Raw genomic sequence first — 18,322 nt, forward strand, 5'->3', positions numbered from 1 at the left:
TAATCAAGGAGAGAAGCAACCTGCAAGTAAGGAGAAATGTCCTGACAGAATAATTAACCAGTGGAATGGCTTGCCTCCAGAAGATGTGGGTGCTCTATCACTGGAGACTTTTAAGAAGAGATTGGAAAGCCACTTGTCTGGAATGGTATAGGGCAGGGGTAGGCAACCTTGGCTCTTTTATGACTCGTGGACTTCAACTCCCAGAATTCCTGAGCCAGCCATGCTGAGGGGAAAGGGAGAGGTTTCCAAGCTGAGCCATGCTGGCTTAGGAATTCTGGGAGTTGAAGTCCACGAGTCATAAAAGAGCCAAGGTTGTCCACCCCTGGGCTAGCTCATTGGTGAACAATTATGGCAACTTTACAACCTGTGGACTTCAACTCCCAGAATTCCTGAGCCAGCATGGGGGAACTATGGCCCCTTCATGACTCGTGGACTTCAACTCCCAGAATTCCTGAGCCAGCATGGCTCAGCTTGGAAACCTCTCTATTTCTCCTCAGCATGGCTGGCTCAGGAATTCTGGGAGTTGAAGTCCACGAGTCATAAAAGAGCCAAGGTTGCCTACCCCTGGTATAGGGTCACCTGCTTGAGTAGGGGTTGGATTAGAAGACCTCCAAAGTCCCTTCAAACTCTGTTATTCTGTAAAGGGCAGCCTGCAACTGATTTATAGAGGTTCACTGCAAAGCATAGAACAGTAAATAAAGACCTCATATTAATATTTATGGCTGCAGTGGCATGAGCCCATGGGAACACAATCACCCAAGAAAAGGTTCTTCACTTACCACCTGTGACCTGGAATTATGACTTGCTGACATTCTCATATATGACATCGCTAATGCAAAACTGCTGTTTCTTCTTTAGCCACATCAGTTGCACACATTGGTGAATAAAAATGTATTGTTCCTGTAGAAGGAGAAACACCTCCAGTCACCCATAGATATTTATATATAAATATATTTGAAAGGTCCCCTTCTCTCCAATATTTTTGTGCTGCTGTCCCAGAGCCAGCTTTATTGCAAGATTGTTACCAACTTTCCTAGAATTGTCAGTGCCCCTCAAAATATCATTCTTGGCTTTACTTCCTCCAGAATTCAGATGTGAATGTTACATTATGATTTAACTGATGTTCTGTTCGCTTCATTTTTCTGCAAATTAGCATTTCTCAACTTCAGCCGTTTTAAGATAGGATTTAATTCCCAGAATAACCCAGCCAGCAATGGGTGTTCTGGGTATTGACGTCCACACATCTTAAAATGGCTGAATTTGGGAAACACTGTGGTAGTCTAAACCAGAGGTCCCCAACCTTTTTGGCAACAGGAACCGGTTCCGTGGAGAAAGGTTTTTCGGTGGACCAGAGTGTGTGTGGTTTTGTGTACTGCCTGCATCCCACGGATGGTGCTTTGCTTGTTTGTGCAGACCGTTTGCTGGCATGCCACGGACCGGTACTGGTCCACGGACTGGGGGTTGGGGACTCCTGGTGCAAACCATTCTTTTGACTACCTTAGCCACTTTAAGATGTCTGGATTTCAACTGCCAGAACTTCCCAGCCAGCATAGAGAGACAGGAATCTCAAATTTGCAAGACCGTCTCTAGATACTACAGGTTTGGGGGATGTTAAAAATATCCTTCAAAGTGCCAATTTACAGCCCATGAGTTCACAATATTTGCCTCTGTTTCATCAAGGAGGGTTATGGCCACGTGATGAAGCTAGAGGATTAATTTTCCACAGTATAAAGAAACCTGAAACCAGGTGGAAAGAGAACGTTGTTTGATTTGCAGGTTTATACTGAAACGAATTCAGAGAAGCTGCTCAAAATTTGCTCCTTAAAAGGATACTGACATCTAGTGGCCAAACCTAGGTAAGTGAGTTTTTCACAGCTCAGCTTGCTCTGGACATGAGGATAGATATACTCATGAATAAGTGGATGAAAAGGTTAGAACATTTTTCCCAACTTTTTGTTGTTCTAGGACAGGGGTAGGCAACCTTGGTTCTTTTATGACTGGTGGACTTCAATTCCCAGAATTCCTGAGCCAGCCATGCTGAGGGGAAAGGGAGAGGTTTCCAAGCTGAGCCATGCTGGCTCAGGAATTCTGGGAGTTGAAGTCCACCAGTCATAAAAGAGCCGAGGTTGCCTACCCTTGTTCTAGGACTAACACAACTGGAAAAATGCAGATGACTAGCAGGAGGCAGCCAAGAAATACATCAACTCTTTATTGCCAACACTTGGTGGTTCTGAATATTTGCAGCCCAAATCTGAGTAGTGACCTGACACTAACCAGGTGTGTTGCCTGCACTGCAGTTGAACAGTGTCACACTGGGGAAAGAGTGATTGGGAATTCTTGGTGGAATGTGTGTCAAACTTAACAGGGCATCAAACAAAACTGTTATCCAAATAATAAAACTCAAGAACAGCAAACCTGACTTGTCCGATCTAGTGTTGGGGATACAACTACCCAGATTGTAAGCTGTGATAAAAGCATGCTTTTAATTCTCCTACTGTTCCAATCTGGGCAATTCAATGCATAGTATCCTGTTTCTTTGGGGTTTCATGCTGTCACACATTTGGGACATTCAATAAGCCAGACCTGATTTGTTGAAGCATGACAGCACCCTACTGAGGTTGTGTGTAAGACGAGAAGGAGGCAAGACATAACATGGCTTTGCCAGAGAAACAGAAGGTTTGAGCAGCTGGCAAACAGCAGGATTTCAGCATCCCTACAAAAGTTGACAATAACTCATCTGTGGATATTTTGGAAGAAAGGTTAATTGAAAACAATGCGACAAACAAATGGAAAATGAAGGTATCTAAAAGGACCAGCATCAGACCTGACCTTCAAGGTGGTAACAATGACTCGGATGCATAAGGAACAGCCAACCGAATTATTTTGGAAAAATGGAAAAGTACTATTATCCCACATGAAATTCTGGATTCAAGGAATGTTTACCTTTTTTTTTTTTTTTTGAAAAGGCTATTTTGTTCTAGTAATCCAAAAACAATACAATATATTTCCCTCTGGCACAGATTTTGTAACATTTTACAAGAATGAACAATTTTATACCTAACTTCATACAGTCTTAATAACGTATTTAACGGATGTATATCAATTTAGTATGACCCTGTTTACTGTTTTTTTCCTAATTGATGGTGTGACTTTTGTTATGCTTGACCAATAAAATAATTTGTTGGGTTTGTGTATTAGTCATTCTGTATATTGCTGTCTCTGTATTTTTTTTTTAAAAAAAATTGTAATAGAATTATTTTTTAAAATAACACTTGGATTACGATGCAAATAGCAATGTAAAATTGGTGCTGGACTGTACCATCTCAGATTGCAGTGGGGGTTTTGAGAGGGGAAGTCATGTTTAACTTCTCCCTCAGAAATTAATACATTAAAACAACTGCCCATAAAACTTAGCATGTCAAGGAACTGGTTCTAGATTATGTGTGTCTGTACTGTACGTCTGTCTGCACATGCACACGCAGATATATGGCTCAAGCCCACCTCAGTAACGAATGGTTTTTGCATGTTAACTCTTTGAGACAGACCAAAAAACAGGTATGGTTTCAACCATGGTTTTTATAGTTGCTGGGTAGAATAACAGAATCTTGAAAGCCTGTCAGCGTTTCTTTCTGCCCCATCTTATATCTCTTTTTATACCAAACCAAGGTGGGGTTCTTGAGGTTTTTTTCTCATGTTTTCCTCTTTCTTAGGACTGAGTAATCTTTCCCAAAATTTCTCTCCTTAACGGTTCGCTCCTTCCTTCTGCATTCCCAAAACCAGGTCCACATCCCTTCCATTGCATGGTTGAGGCCATTTTCTCTCGGCCTGATCCGCTACACATGGCTGCCAAGACAGAAGGAGCTCTGTGTACATTGCTTTGAACTCCTGAATGAAAGTTGGGATAAAGCTAATAAATATATAGGCAAAAAGGATGGTGGTGATGCCATGTTTGCACTCTCACAGATGTTCACCCTTTGTAGGCACAGCTGCTTTATCTTCTCCCCCTGGTTTCAGTGCTTTCCATTTATGCCGGTTACATCTTTTATAGTGTGATGTTCAATATTCTATACTTTCTAATCATCATTCTAGCCACTGCCTATCCACTGCAGGATGAAGGCCTATACGTTTCTGAGTAACCAAAGGAGGCATCGAGCGAATAAATGAATCAATCTGGCTATTTGAAACATGCATAAGTAAAAGTCATACCTCTGTCTGAACCATGGACATCCGATAAGACCTCATATCGGACACCATTCCCAATATATCTACAAATTCATGATCACGAATGTGCTGTAAAAGCCGGTCTAATGCTATGAAGGTCCCGGTTCGTCCTACACCAGCACTGCAAAACAAACATAGCGTTACACACCATTGCTTATGAGTGGAGAAATAGGCTCATTTTGCCTTCTATTCTGGGAAATCTTATAAACTCCATAAATATCCATAATCACAGCATACCATATATCCCACCCTCTAATGTTCATTGTTATTACAACACATCCTTTGGTGTATATTGGGAAACCTAAGTAGGGAAGTGCTAATGATTTTTAAAGCATTTCTCTTGATAATATACCAGAGGGGAAAAACTCAAGTATTTGATAGTGTCGTGATTAAGGATGGGGGTTTGGCCATGCCTATAAGAAGCTGATGGTTGGGCCTCTCTTCATCATCCATCGCATTTGAGGAAAAGAACAAATCTGGTTGGTTTCCATATGCAATTCCCTCATGTTTTTCTGCATGTTTTGAATCAGAAAAAGATAAACTCCAGTTCCATCCTGTTCAGCACATTCGGACAATCACTTCCCACAGAAATCCAGGGTAGGTTTCATTTTACATTGCTCATCCAGCCTTTCCTGCAGTTCAAGGCCATCTGCATGAGGGCTTCAGTAGCATCTAAGCCATTGTGCTTAGAGTTTAGCCCGTAAGCTACTAGACTTCCATCAAAAATTAAGAGCCTGAATTAGTGGGCTTCCTCCTCTCACCTAATCTCTTTCCTGACCAAATCATATGTTTTCATCTGTAGATCTACAGGCAGGAACTGTTTCATTTCTGAATTTTGTAAGTTATTCTGACCTTCAGGGTCTCATGATGGGGTGATTGACAACTGTTTTATGCAAATGAATAAGACCGAAGAATACTATATTAGGACAGTGATTGACTGTTTGAGATCATAATTAAATACAGATTGTGCTGGGAATATTGTATTTTCAGAAGAAAGAGGAGGAACAGGAAAAGGAGGCGGAGGGGGAGAAATCTATTTTTCTATTCAAATGTAATTTAAGCTGATAGCCTTAGGGTTCGCCTAAAACCACAGAAGTGGATAAAGACATATGAAATTCTGGGATTTTCAGCATAGTGAAACGATTGCCATGCTCCTCTTCACAATTTCTCCCCAAATAAGGAGCTATACATAGTGGCACTCCTAAAACCAAGCACTGGTAATGTAGGAAAAATTAATGTGGCAAGTGACAGCATGTAGTGAAACTCTCCCATCGAAGCATCTTAAAAGGCACAGAAACAGCCTGTCAGTAGAAAAGCTCTTTGACCCACAATTTGGAGACTTCAATGAGCTCTCTAACAAACAGAATGCAACTTCTAATAAGGAAAGCTGGCATATCCCTTCTCATTCCCCTTCACTACAAAAAACCCCCCACACATTTGCTAGTGAGCAGGAAGCAACACAACGTTGTTCTTCTGGCTATGTTATGTTCACATCTTCCACATCTGAGGGGTGGGGGTGGGGAGAACTTACCTGCAGTGTACAATCATGGGCCCCTTGCTTTTCGTTGCCTGCTGCCTGACCGTATGTACAAAGTGCAAAATGCTTTCTGCTGCGTTGGTGGGAGGAACACCGTGGTCGGGCCAAGAGGTGTAATTAAAATGCATCACGTCCTGCACTTCATCTGCCTGCGTGGAAGGCAAAACACAAAGGTTCCAGAATAACATCTGCCATTGCCAGTAAGTGGGCACTTACACAGGTTAAGATCATCAAAGCACAGAGTTGGGTAAGAGTCTCCAGTCCAACTTTCTACTTTGCAGGGGATTATTTACTTTATTTACATATTACACTTGTTTACTGCCCGTCTCACTTGGATAAAGTGGTTGGCTAATTAATAAATGGGAGGTTTTCCCATGATATGACTATAGGGAGTCTCAACTTACAGCCACAACTGAGCCCAGAAATATAGTCCTACGTTGTGGCAATGGTTAATCAAGTAATAGTAGTAGTAGTAGTAGTAGTAGTAGTAGTAGTAGTAGTAGTAGTAAAATTGGAAGGGACCTTGGAGGTCATCTAGTCCAACCCCCTGCTCAGGCAGGAAACCCTATACCATTTCGGACAAATGGCTGTCCAGTCTCTTCTTAAAAACTTCCAGTGTTGGAGCATTCACCACTTCTGAAGGCAGGTTGTTCCACTGGTTAATTGTTCTAACTGTCAGGAAGTTTCTCCTTAGTTCTAGGTTGCTTCTCTCCTTGATTAGTTTCCATCCATTGCTTCTTGTCCTGCCTTCAGGCGCCCACATGATTGCCTTGCTTAACAACCATAATCCCAGCTGTACAATTGCAGTCGTTAAACGGAACACAAGGTGTCTCAGGGTGGGGGAGGTGCTGGGAGGCCACAGGCCCATGTTGCAGTTTCTCCCTAGCTTGCCCTGGACACTCCCACCTGGTGAGGCACCCCTTGCAGGGTTTCCTGTCCCCCACTTGTTGAGGCACATGTTGAAAGCTTTGGGGCCTCCTCCACCCACCTCTTCCAGTCATGCCTTGCCCCACTTACCATTCCCAAAGATTGCCTTTCCCAAGGAGAAGTAGCCAATGAATTGCGGATACTCCCAAAATGGTGCTCGCTTCCAGAATGGCACATAGCGGCCTCCTTATAGGAAGGCTGCATGATGGATTAGCTGCTTCTCTTTCCAAAAGGCAAATTTTGTCCATGCAAAGATGGGGGGGGCACAGCAGCAGCCATAAGTTCGGGGACGGGTTATAAGTCCCTTCATTCAGCACCAACATAATTTTGAATGGCAGCTGAATAAATGGTCATAAATTGAGGACTTACTGTATCTGTCTTGTGTTAAGATCCAAGGTCTCTTGACTGAGATTTTGGATTATTGCTTTTAAACTGAGGCAAGCAGAAGCAGCTAAACCTGCCCAAACACATACAGTACCTAGATATATACATAGAGGAAAGTATTGTTTATGTAATATTAACATGTGGATTGTGTCTAGATTTTGTTCTAGTTTAGGGCCTCTAGACCCAGAAACCAATGTCTTGCGCAAAAAACAAATATTGAATATAAGACTATTGGGAATCCAGGAATCTGATCTGAGAACTGAATGGTGCACACAATTCCCCCTAGATCATCCAAGCTTTCTTTTTCAGCAGTTTAATTTAAACACAGAGGGAAGTAGAGATGATAACACCCAGGCAGCCTTGGCTGATCGCAGAAAAGCAAAATAAGGTCAGACCTAATGGCATGAGAGGATTATGAAATCCAGAGTAATAGACTTCACACTGGGAACTTGAAGAAACACAAAGGACTATCAGAGCCATATAATTACTTTTTTTTTTTTAACATATTCAGCGGTATTTGCTGATTAAAAAAAGACCATCTCAAGTAAATGAAAACTTAGATGAGCAGGAAGGTCTGAAAGATGAATGGAACCCCCCCCCACACACACACATACACACGTCATAGAATATACAGGTAGTCACTTTGACTTCTGGTTTGACATTGCGGTGAAACGGATGCAGGAAGATGGGGCTCCATCTTCCACGTTAGATTTCGGCCCGCTGAAGTGTATTAATGGAGGAGAATTCCTAACACCTATAAGCTGCCTAACACCATCTGTATTGACCTACATAGCTGATTCTGAAGTTCCTGTACATCCAGTCAGCTTGTTCTTCTTCTGAAAGCATCTCCACTGTGATGTCTCCATAAAGAACCGGCTCTTCCGCAAAAGGCCAATAATGGTCACATTTTACCTGGAAAGGAGGAAAAACAAAGCAAAGTTACCACAGAGTAACAAAGCTTTTAAAAGGTTTCCCTTAGCAACCACCAAAGTGGATGAAAGAATCCAAGGAAGTAACGTGCAAATCCAGACATAAACACAACCCTTTTATCCAGAAAACCCCAATGCAACCCCTTCATTGTGGGGGTTATTTTGAGTTGGACAGTGCTTGTCTCTTTTGTATTAGGTACTACTGAGAAAAAGAAAGAGAAACAAACCTGTCTACAATAATTAAGCTGAATTAGGCTGCTGGTCTGTCTAGCTCAGTGTGGCCTATATTGGGTGAAGTGGCTATCTAAGATTTCTCTTCCAGTTTTGTTAGCCCGTATGAATAACAGGTCAAGATTAGCAAGATGGTTTATTGTTTGAGTTTGCAAAAGGGGGAAACAAACTTAATTTGTTAATTCCCAAGGAATTAAATTTAACCTCAATCAGACACAATTTGTGTACTAATTGTATATATATAGTATTGTATGTAGGTCTTTAGTCAGAAAACAAATAGTATTGTATATATATAGAACTAATCAAGGAGAGAAGCAACCTAAAACTAAGGAGAAACTTCCTGACAGTTAGAACAATTAACCAGTGGAACAACCTGCCTCCAGAAGCTGTGAATGCTCCAACACTGGAAGTTTTTAAGAAGAGACTGACAGCCATTTGTCTGAAATGGTATAGGGTTTCCTGAACGGGGGGTTGGACTAGATGACCTTCTCCAAGGTCCCTTCCAACTTTCATATATAAAGTGTGTCTGATTGAGGTTAATTTTAATTCCATTCATCCATCTACTTTGTGTGCTAATTATATGTATATATAGCTGAAGCCAGTGGAATGGATGGAGATTTTATCTATATATATCCGTCCATCCATCCATCCATCCATCCATCGGTTTCAGCTATATATACATATACACATACAATATATTTTAACTAGATCTATCTATCTATCTATCTATCTATCTATCTATCTATCTATCTATCTATCTATCTATCTATCTATCTATCTATCTATCTATCTATCTATCTATCGTAAATTTGCTAAAAGTCTGTTTCCAAAAATATTTGGGATTGTACAATAAAAAAACAGCTGTATCTGAGATGAATGTGGCACTACAGATAAATCAATAAATCAATTCCTTTAGTTGTGTTGTAAGAACAGCTAATAAGGATGAATCATCATTTTCCAATAAAAGTGTTGGAGGAAAGAACAGTTGGGCCAGCAAGAAGGTTAGCCAGTTTAATGGAGTAGCTAATGGCACTGGGCTAGAAACTGAGAGACTGTGAGTTCTAGTACAGTCTTAGCCACAAAGCCTGATCAGTGACTTTGGGCCAGTCCTTCTCAGCCCTAAAACCATTTCCAAAATCTTGCTGAGAAGACTGCAGGAACTTGTGCAGGCAGTTTCCAGTAGTCAAAAAATGACTCAGAGGGACACACGGATATAATGCTAGATATAGAATTTTAGCAAGACTCCTTGTTCCAAGAGGCATGAAAGAATCTAGCATCACAGAACAGGAAGTGACCTCAGATATTATTTTATCTAATGCCCTGCTCAGTCTACCTACCCTTCTCTTCTCATTGCACTGAGTAAGCATAACAATGATTTGTGACTTCTGTTGGAGAACCATCTTCCAAAAGTCATTCCTTGTCTCAGGGAGTGGTCCTTGTGTTGCAATATACTCTTGTGGAGAGTTATAACCCTACAAAAGAAAAAGCTTACTCCAGTATTATTTTATTGATACATTTTTTTAAATAAATAGTGCCTGTTAAATCACATCAGACTATAGCTCCTTCGCAAGGATATCTGCAGAATGATTAATTATTACGTAAACGTTGCCCTTAAATTTTGTGAATCTTTAGGTAACCTTTTGTATACCCAGTGCCCTTTTTTTCTGAAATTGCAGCAACTCTGAATGTGGGTATTAGTTGTCTCTACCTTGGACAGGTGGCACACACAAATGTCTAGTTCATTTCAAATCCTGATCCAGTTTTGCTTAATGTCCAGGATCATCCTATGCCTATTTCTGCTGTCCTCCAGGATCTATCCTGTGTATCCAGCATCAGATATCATTTGTTTTCTTGCATTACTGGACCATCATGTTTGCAAAGTTAAATCCATCAGGCAAGTGGGAGGTTATTGCCTCTAATTTTATCTTACATACATGTGCTGTGCATGTATTGCAGTCCCTAAATATGCAGAAGCAACTGTTCTTATGTTTAAATGATTCTGTTCACTTAGGCGCTAATTGGCATGCCATAAACTAGAATTGCTACTAGAAGGAACAATTTTAACTGTTTACATACAAGAGCTGTGGTGGTATAGTGGTTAAAATACACTATTGCAGTCTAATTCTACCCACTGCTTGGAGTTTGATCCTGACCAACTCAAGGTTGACCCATCCTTCTATCCTTCCCAGGTCAGTAAAATGAAGACCCAGATTGTTGGGGGCAATATGCTGATTCTATAAACTGCTTAGAGAGGGTGTAAAGCACTGTGAAATGGTATATAAATCTAAGTGCTATTGCTATTACATTATGAGTAGTATTTCCCAAGCTATGAAAATACTTATCTGAGTCCAGGTTACTTACAGGGATGTAGTTGGCATTAATGTAGTCAGAGCCTTCTTCTTCATTCATTGAAACCAACTGAACACGGCTGAAATCATCTGCAAAAAGGCAACATATCCAATAATGAATTCAACATAAAAACATATCACAAATTTTGGAATTAAGTCTCTGAAAGTTTTACATACATTTGCATGGATTTGGGGGAAAATCAAGAACCAAGCAATTTGCAGTAGCTTATATTTCAATACATTCACAATTTTTGTATGCAGGGCAGGGGAAAATACCTTATTACTACTGCCCAGAAAAATCCTTTACTTTTGGATTGCCAGGAGCACATTGACATTTCAAAGAACACTTGAGAATATGCTATTGTATGGTGTATCTGTCTGTGCATAGGTGCACATTGCTTAAAATGTAAAATGCTACTCTTATTCCAGGAAGGAAGGAAGGAAGGAAGGAAGGAAGGAAGGAAGGAAGGAAGGAAGGAAGGAAGGNAGTTTGGTCAGTCTCTTTTCTCCCCCCGCTCCCCCACTTTAAGCCAATCAAAAAACAGATGTGCCACTTGGAGTAACATTCAAGACGATAAAACCATCTGCAGTTCTATATAAAGTTTAAGTATTGAGGAAGGAAGGAAGGAAGGAAGGAAGGAAGGAAGGAAGGAAGGAAGGAAGGAAGGAAGGAAGGAAGGAAGGAAATTTCACTATGGGATAATTTAAATATAAAAAAATGATAGGAATGTAAGTCACAGGAGTGCTATGCTTTTATACTCAAGAAAAGGCAGTAGCATCAATTGAATAAATAAAATAGTACCATGCAGTACATTTTCTCCTATTCTTACTATCATTCAGAGGGAAAGATCAAGTTAAGTGGACAAGTAGGCTAACAGAGAATATGATGGCAAAATATGCTGATATAGTCTTGGTAGTTGCCCAACAATGCTACCCTTTGGTGCTGGCATTCCATGCCATCTGGATGCCAGTACAAAGTCTAGTGTTACATACAGCAATTCCCTCCTAAAAGAACAACTTACAAGGCAGAATATTTGTGTAGCGGTTTTTACTGCGATTCATGGGAAGATCCGCTGCAAAATGTGGGGTTTCCAGCCCAATCAGTTTCAGTTCCTGAGTGTAACACACAAACACAGGCACATTATGCTTAGACATAAATGGATCCAGGAAACTACAGACCAATCAGTTTAACATCAATACCTGGGAAGATCCCAGAAAAGATAATCAAAAAACAGATCTGCAAACAACCAGAAGCAAACAAAGTTATAACCAGTAGCCAGCAAAGGTTTATTAAAAACAGATCACGCCAAATCAATCTTATTTCATTCTTTGATAAAGTGACTAAACTAGTAGACCAGCAAAATGCTGTGGATGTAGTATACTTAGATTTCAGCAAGAAGAAATAGGGGAGACATGATAGCATTATTCCAGTATTTGAGACACTGCCACAAAGAAGAGGGGGTCACGTTATTCATCAAAGCACCAGAGGGCAAGAAACAATGGTTGAAAACTGATCAAAGAGAGAAGCAACTTGGAATTAAGGAGAAACTTCCTGACATTGAGGACAATTAACCAGTGGAACAGCTTGCCTTCAGAAATCGTGGGCACTCCATCACTGGAGATTTTTAAGAAGAGGCTAGACAGTCACTTGTCTGAGATGGTATAGGTTCTCCTGCTTGAGCAGGGGGCTGGACTAGAAGACCTTCAAGGTTCCTTCCATGCCATGCCATGCCATGCCATGCCATGCCATGGCATTCTGTTCTATTCTATTCTATTCTATTCTATTCTATTTTTGACATGAAAATTTCATCCCAATATTCAACGTTTGTTTGATACTCGATGCACAAGCTAGAACTTGTCGATCTCGGCAACCTTGTGTCTCACTGCATTAGTCCTTATGGGAAAAATTTGTTTGGTACTCATCATACCTCCCAGAACCATTTAACGATGAGTACCAAGGTACCACTCTATTAGGTCTTTTCTCCCACAATGAAAACATATAAAAAAGGATGGCTGTTAGATTATCTCCCTGCTTAAAGGAAACTATGAAATCTCTCTTCTTCATGCATGGAAAGTTTTTAAAAGAAATTGAAGGAAAATATTTAAAATATTTAAAAAGTAATAATCCCTCCCCCCACACACACTTTGAATTGGAAAAGTCTAAGAATACTATTTGGTCATTTACTCATTTACTTCCATATAATTTAAACAGTCAATATCTGAGCTAGGATTACCTCAAATTGCAGAGAGAATTTGTAATCCGAATCTTTAGCCATATCCTTGACGTAGCTGTCAAAATCATCCAGCTGGACAGGGCTTTTTAAAAAAGGCATACAGAAAGAATGAAAGAAAATTATGTTATTCACAAAAGTCACCATCTGGTAATTGAAGCAGGAAGTTGAAGAAGTAATTTATTTCTGTATCCAACTAACTTGGAACTGGATGAGAGAAAAATCAATAAAATATGATATGTCAGATAGACATTACAGAACTGAGGCCAGAATGGTCTGGTTTTTTTTAAAAAAAATATTCCAGAGAGAGCTAGACAGTCCCAGTGTCCTCACTCACATGCATCTCTTCTCTGTTGATGTCTTATCTAGAATAAGATGGAATGAAATAAATAAAAGCCAGCCCTCCTTCCCACAAATAGTAGGTGAGCTGATAAAAGTATTAGAATTACCTCATGTCATACCACAAGAAGGGAAGGGCCCTTCACCTGACTGAATTCTGCATCCCCAGGCATGTGTCACAAGCCACAGTAATATCAAAAGTGGACCATCACTCCACAACGCAATTTGTGTCATGACTGCTGATGAAAATCATGTCTTTGCCTGTCATGACACACCTGTCTTTTGCACCATCTCGCCTTCCCCTAAAGACATCTAAGGTCTGTTTCGCATGTATATGTGAAATCATATAGCAGGAAGAATCCCTTTCCCCAATATTTTATTTTAACCCTCAACATTTGGCCAGAGGCAAAGTTACATTCACATGTAACTCTACTACCCAAAATATTACAATCCAAGCCAGGGTTATTACCTCATCTGCTATTAGGAAATTTGAAGCTTTAGTGCAGTGATGGCGAACCTTTTAGACACTGAGTGCCCCCAAACACCCCCACCCGCCCCCGCCCCGCCTGCTCCACCCCGCCCCCGGTCTGCCTCCCACCCCACCCACCCACAGGGCCATCTACAGCCTCCACGGCCCACTGCAGCAGATCGCCCAGGTGGTCCTGCAGCGCCATGGCAGCCATGCCCTCCACCCGTGCCCCACAGCATTATCTGTGTGCAATGGGGCACGAGGGTGGAGTCCTGTCCCTGCTGCCTGGCTGCCATGTCCTTGGCTGCTCTGCTCTGCGCGGGCTGTGCCCAGGGGCAACTCTCCTCCGGGGGGGCTGCTGGTGAGGAGGGGGCCACGGGGAAGGCGGAGCTGGGGCAATGGCTCGTGTGCCCACAGAGAGGGCTCTGCATGCTGCCTCTGGCACGCATGCCATAGGTTCACCATCACTGCTTTAGTGATTACTTCCAGTAGGACTCAGTCTCTAAAAACTTCTCCCAGGTCAGGATCCCATCCTGTTGTTCTAACCTCTTATTTCCTGAATACAGGTAGTCCTCAACGTACCACCGTAACTGAGTCAGGAATTACGGTTGTAAATTGTTTACGGTTGTAAATGGAGGCATCATGTGATCGATTTTTTGATTATTTTTTTGTGGTGGTTGTTAAGCAAATGTCATAGCTGTGAGGTGATTACTACAGGCATTTTTTTTTTGCCATAATCTAAAGTTAATGCCAGAAACAGGCAAAAACATTGAAAACTGCAGTCACGTGACCACCGGAAGCTACAAACGGCCATAAAGGTGTGCTGGTTGTCAAGGGCCTAAACTGTGATCATGTGACTGTAGGGTGTGTGTGTGTGTGTGTGTGTGTGTATCTCTGTGTACAGCCATCATAACTTGTATCTCTGTGTACAGCCATCATAACTTTGAAACTGGGTTGTCTTTTGGGGCGGGCCATCATAACTTCAAACAGTAATTAAACAAACAGTTGTAAATCAAGGGTGTAATGAAGAAAAGTCAATCACTCTTCTTGTCTAATTTCTGTGCTCCAATTTGTGAAGATTAGAGTACACTTATGAGTTTCTTTTCCTTAAAGCAACAAAATCACAGGGAACCTGTCTCTTATCAACAATTAATTACCGCTGTTTACCTGCTCTCATTAATGATCCAGTGAATAATTAGCAACCGTGTTGAGTGATGGAACAGTTTGATAACAGGAATGTTCCTGGTTTTTTTTCCCTTCGCCCCCCAACCTTCATTTCTTTATGAGAGCCCCACTTTATGAGAACCAACCAAAGACAAGCCCCTTGGGGAATTGTTAACATGAGATAATTGATTTTTTCCCAGTGCTTAATTTTCCATTTGTCAAGAACATTGTTATCATGAAGGATCTGCTGTGAAAATGGAAACTTACAGTTTCTCATGACAGAATGTCATTTTCAGTGACAAATCCAGGTTTTGGAGAACCCTTGAGCAAGGACAAGCAATGCAGGTTCCAAAATTGAAAATTGAATTCTTGCAGGGCTGATTATAGAATTTTGGGGAATTACAAAGTCATAATCTGGTGCCCTCTGTGGTGTGGCTCATCTTCTGATTTTGTTAGGAATTTCAAAAAAGCGCCCTCTTCTTTCTTTTGTTCTTCAAGCTTTTGAGCTTTATGCTTATGATTTTCAGCCCTGGAAAACTTTTACTTTTCTTTTCTTGGACATTTCTACCCTAATGCCAAACTATTTTTTATAAGCAAATGCATGAAAAAAAAATACTGAGACATTAATTAAATAATTGATATTTATAAAATGGGCATACTTGGTCAGCTTTTTCTTCTTCAATCCATTTTTACTCCTGCAAGAAAAAAGACAAAAACATTCCATTAGTTAAGTCTCATTTCCAGTTCTGTGGCTGTAATATTTCTAATGTATCCTGTAGAAAAACCTATCTATGTGGTTGCACTGACTTGGTAGCACACAATCAATCATACACTCTTTCTAATAACAGAAATGCATCAATGTCGACAATTTAACATGCATGTGTGAACATTCTTATTCTGCAAGGATCTAACTTGCTTGTGGGTTTATCTGGACAATGAAAACTTATCCATCTCCTCACTCCCCATTGTCTGCTTCAGAACCAGCCCTACATTTAAGCAGGATGAAATTCCTGATTTTCAGTCCCAAAGCAGGGACATTTTTGCAGTCATATTTTTTACTTATCATTGCTATATTTTACTGCCTGGTAGAAGGGCTTAAAAGCAAACTGGATAATTTTAAAAAAAAAATCACAACAGCTCTAAGGTAGACTGTTGTCTCTAGCAGGCCAAGAATATATTTGCTTAAAGCAAGGCAGATGTTTAGATGATGAATATTATGTGCCCTATATCAGAGCTTTTCAACCAATGGTACGGGTACCACCTGTGATACATTGGCACCTGGCAGGTGGTACACGACCATCCTAGAAAAGTGGTAGCGGGGGAGGGGAATGAGCTGAACCAGTGGCAGCACTGCACAAGCCTGAGCGAGAGATGGCTGGAGCTGCAGGGCTGTCAGGGCTCAGCGGATCGCCAGGATCAGCGCTTCTTCGGGACTGTCAGAGCTCAGTGGAAGCGCTAGGATCAGCGCCAGGCTCCAGCTGGAGCTCAGCGCTGATCCTAGCGCTTCTGCTGAGCCCAGAAGAAGCACCGGTCAGCTGGAATGTTGCAGCATCTCCAGGATCTTGTGATTTACATTCAGATGCTTGGCAACTGATTCATATTTATGAAGGTCACAGTGTCCCAGGGTCATGTGAAGTGACCAAAACCTGCTGCAACCACCCAGCAGATGGGGGGGGGAAATAAAAACCAAACACCCCCCCCACCCCTGCTGCCAATCCTCAACAGAAATGCTCACAACAATGAAAACCTCGGACAGGAGGAAGAGCGCCGCCGGATGGGCAGGCAGGTGTCTTGCTCGGCTGTGGCTTGGGGGGCACTTTTTTCAGTGCCATTGTAACTTCGAACAGTCACTAAGTAAACTGTTGTAAGTCGAGGACTACCTGTACTTTATCACTTTTTTCCTTTTTTTTTTTTTTGGTCATCAAGTTTTTGATACCTTGCTAGGCGACTGGTGGTACTCGGATGTTGCCATATCCTAAAAGTGGTGCAATGGGTGAAAAGGTTGAAAAGCCCTGCCCTATATCACAGTCATACTAAATCAAAGCACGTATACATGCAGTGACAAGATTCCGAAACTAGATGTGGTTTGCAACACTTTTTATCTTTTGATTCCAAGATATAAAATGCATTCGCACTTTGGAAAATTCAGATTAATTAATCAAACCTATCAAGAAAGGAGACTTGTTTGTTCAGCCTTCCTCCCAACTTGGTGTTCTCCAGATTTACATCTGTCTGTGCTTACCAGTGGAAGATGGAACAGTGGTTGAGCACATCTGGAGAGCAACAAGTTGGGGATGCTGGCTTTGATTACTGACTGTTAAGTAGAAGAAGATAACGTGACTTACCAAGGGTTAATATAAAATGCCAAGAGATAATCAGTCCAAAGGCAGGAGGGTAACAGAGTTAGGAAAGCAAAGACACTCCTACGCCTGTGAGTATTAATAGATAACATACACAGATTTTTTTTGGTCAGAAAAAAGCAAGATTATTAATATGGCAAACAGACGTCAATACAGCAATTTGTCATTTTGTTAGACTTGGGCAACCAGAGACCTCAGAGGAAGTGACAGAGGACTTAGAGGCCTCCTAAATTTGGTTGGTGCTGAACTCTACATCAGGCAAAGAAGTCTGCAATTACAATGAAGGCTATGTGATGAAAAAAAGAAAGAAAAGGTGCAGCCATTTTTTTAGGGCTGCCTTTAATTTATTTATTAAACAAATTTTGAATACCTGCCCATTCCACCAAAAGCATTTCTGTGCAACCCACAACAATCATCTGTGCTCTTTTCTGCAGAAAGAGAAGCTTAGCTAATAACTAAGTGAAAGGTTGATATCCTTGAATGTCCCAGACACTCCTGCATTATGACTTGAGCGCTAAAAGGAGGAGGAGAAGGAGGGTGGAGAGGAGAAGACATTTCATGAGCTCATAGATCAGATTGTCCAGACTTTCAAGCAGTATGTGTGGGGTATTCTTGAATAAGATCTCATGAGATTGGAGGGTATCACATGAAATCTCAATCAAGATTACGAGTCTGAGGGAGATGAAATATAAATAAATAGTTATTCCCCCCATATTTTTATTTTATTTGATAGATAAGGGCACTACTTGAAGTCCAGTGGCTACTTTAATTCTCACACCTGTGATATTAGCAAACACTGAGATTTTTTTAGGGGAGAGAGAGAGAGAAGGGGGTGGGGGTGAGAAAGAATTAAGAATGATAATAGCCAATGACTTAGCTTCTAGGTGTCTGAAACATCTTATGGAGACCTATAACTGTTCCCTGGTCTAGGATTAGGGTATCTCCCCGTCCGCTCCTCTCTTCTGTTTGTCTGTCTGTGTCTATCTATCCATCCATCTACTGTACATCATCTCTTTCTTATCTATCTATCTATCTATCTATCTATCTATCTATCTATCTATCTATCTATCTATCTATCTATCTATCTATCTATCTATCTATCTATCTATCGTAAATGTAGAGCCATTTGCTTAGCGCCTGACATGTGGCAACACAGGGATGGGTGGAGGGGAACACCAGAAC

The 18,322-nt window shown here is 41.2% G+C and overlaps 1 protein-coding gene across 1 annotated transcript in view; it reads right to left on the bottom strand.

Moving 5' to 3' along the window:
* Nucleotides 1–795: 795 nt before the first annotated feature.
* Nucleotides 796–18,322, bottom strand: part of PTPRO (protein tyrosine phosphatase receptor type O) — a gene marked incomplete at its 5' end in the record, with an annotated part of 29,356 nt that continues 11,829 nt past the window's right edge. The window contains 10 exons of the mRNA XM_015825244.1: nt 796–900; nt 4,207–4,342; nt 5,753–5,907; nt 7,859–7,981; nt 9,567–9,701; nt 10,591–10,667; nt 11,600–11,690; nt 12,812–12,893; nt 15,440–15,475; nt 17,126–17,209. Coding sequence (XP_015680730.1) covers nt 796–900; nt 4,207–4,342; nt 5,753–5,907; nt 7,859–7,981; nt 9,567–9,701; nt 10,591–10,667; nt 11,600–11,690; nt 12,812–12,893; nt 15,440–15,475; nt 17,126–17,209 — 1,024 coding nt within the window. The remainder of the gene's footprint in view (nt 901–4,206; nt 4,343–5,752; nt 5,908–7,858; nt 7,982–9,566; nt 9,702–10,590; nt 10,668–11,599; nt 11,691–12,811; nt 12,894–15,439; nt 15,476–17,125; nt 17,210–18,322) is intronic.

This window comes from Protobothrops mucrosquamatus, unplaced genomic scaffold (assembly GCF_001527695.2).
Source record: "Protobothrops mucrosquamatus isolate PMUCROS unplaced genomic scaffold, P.Mucros_1.0 scaffold2559, whole genome shotgun sequence".
Taxonomy (NCBI): Eukaryota; Metazoa; Chordata; class Lepidosauria; order Squamata; family Viperidae; genus Protobothrops; species Protobothrops mucrosquamatus.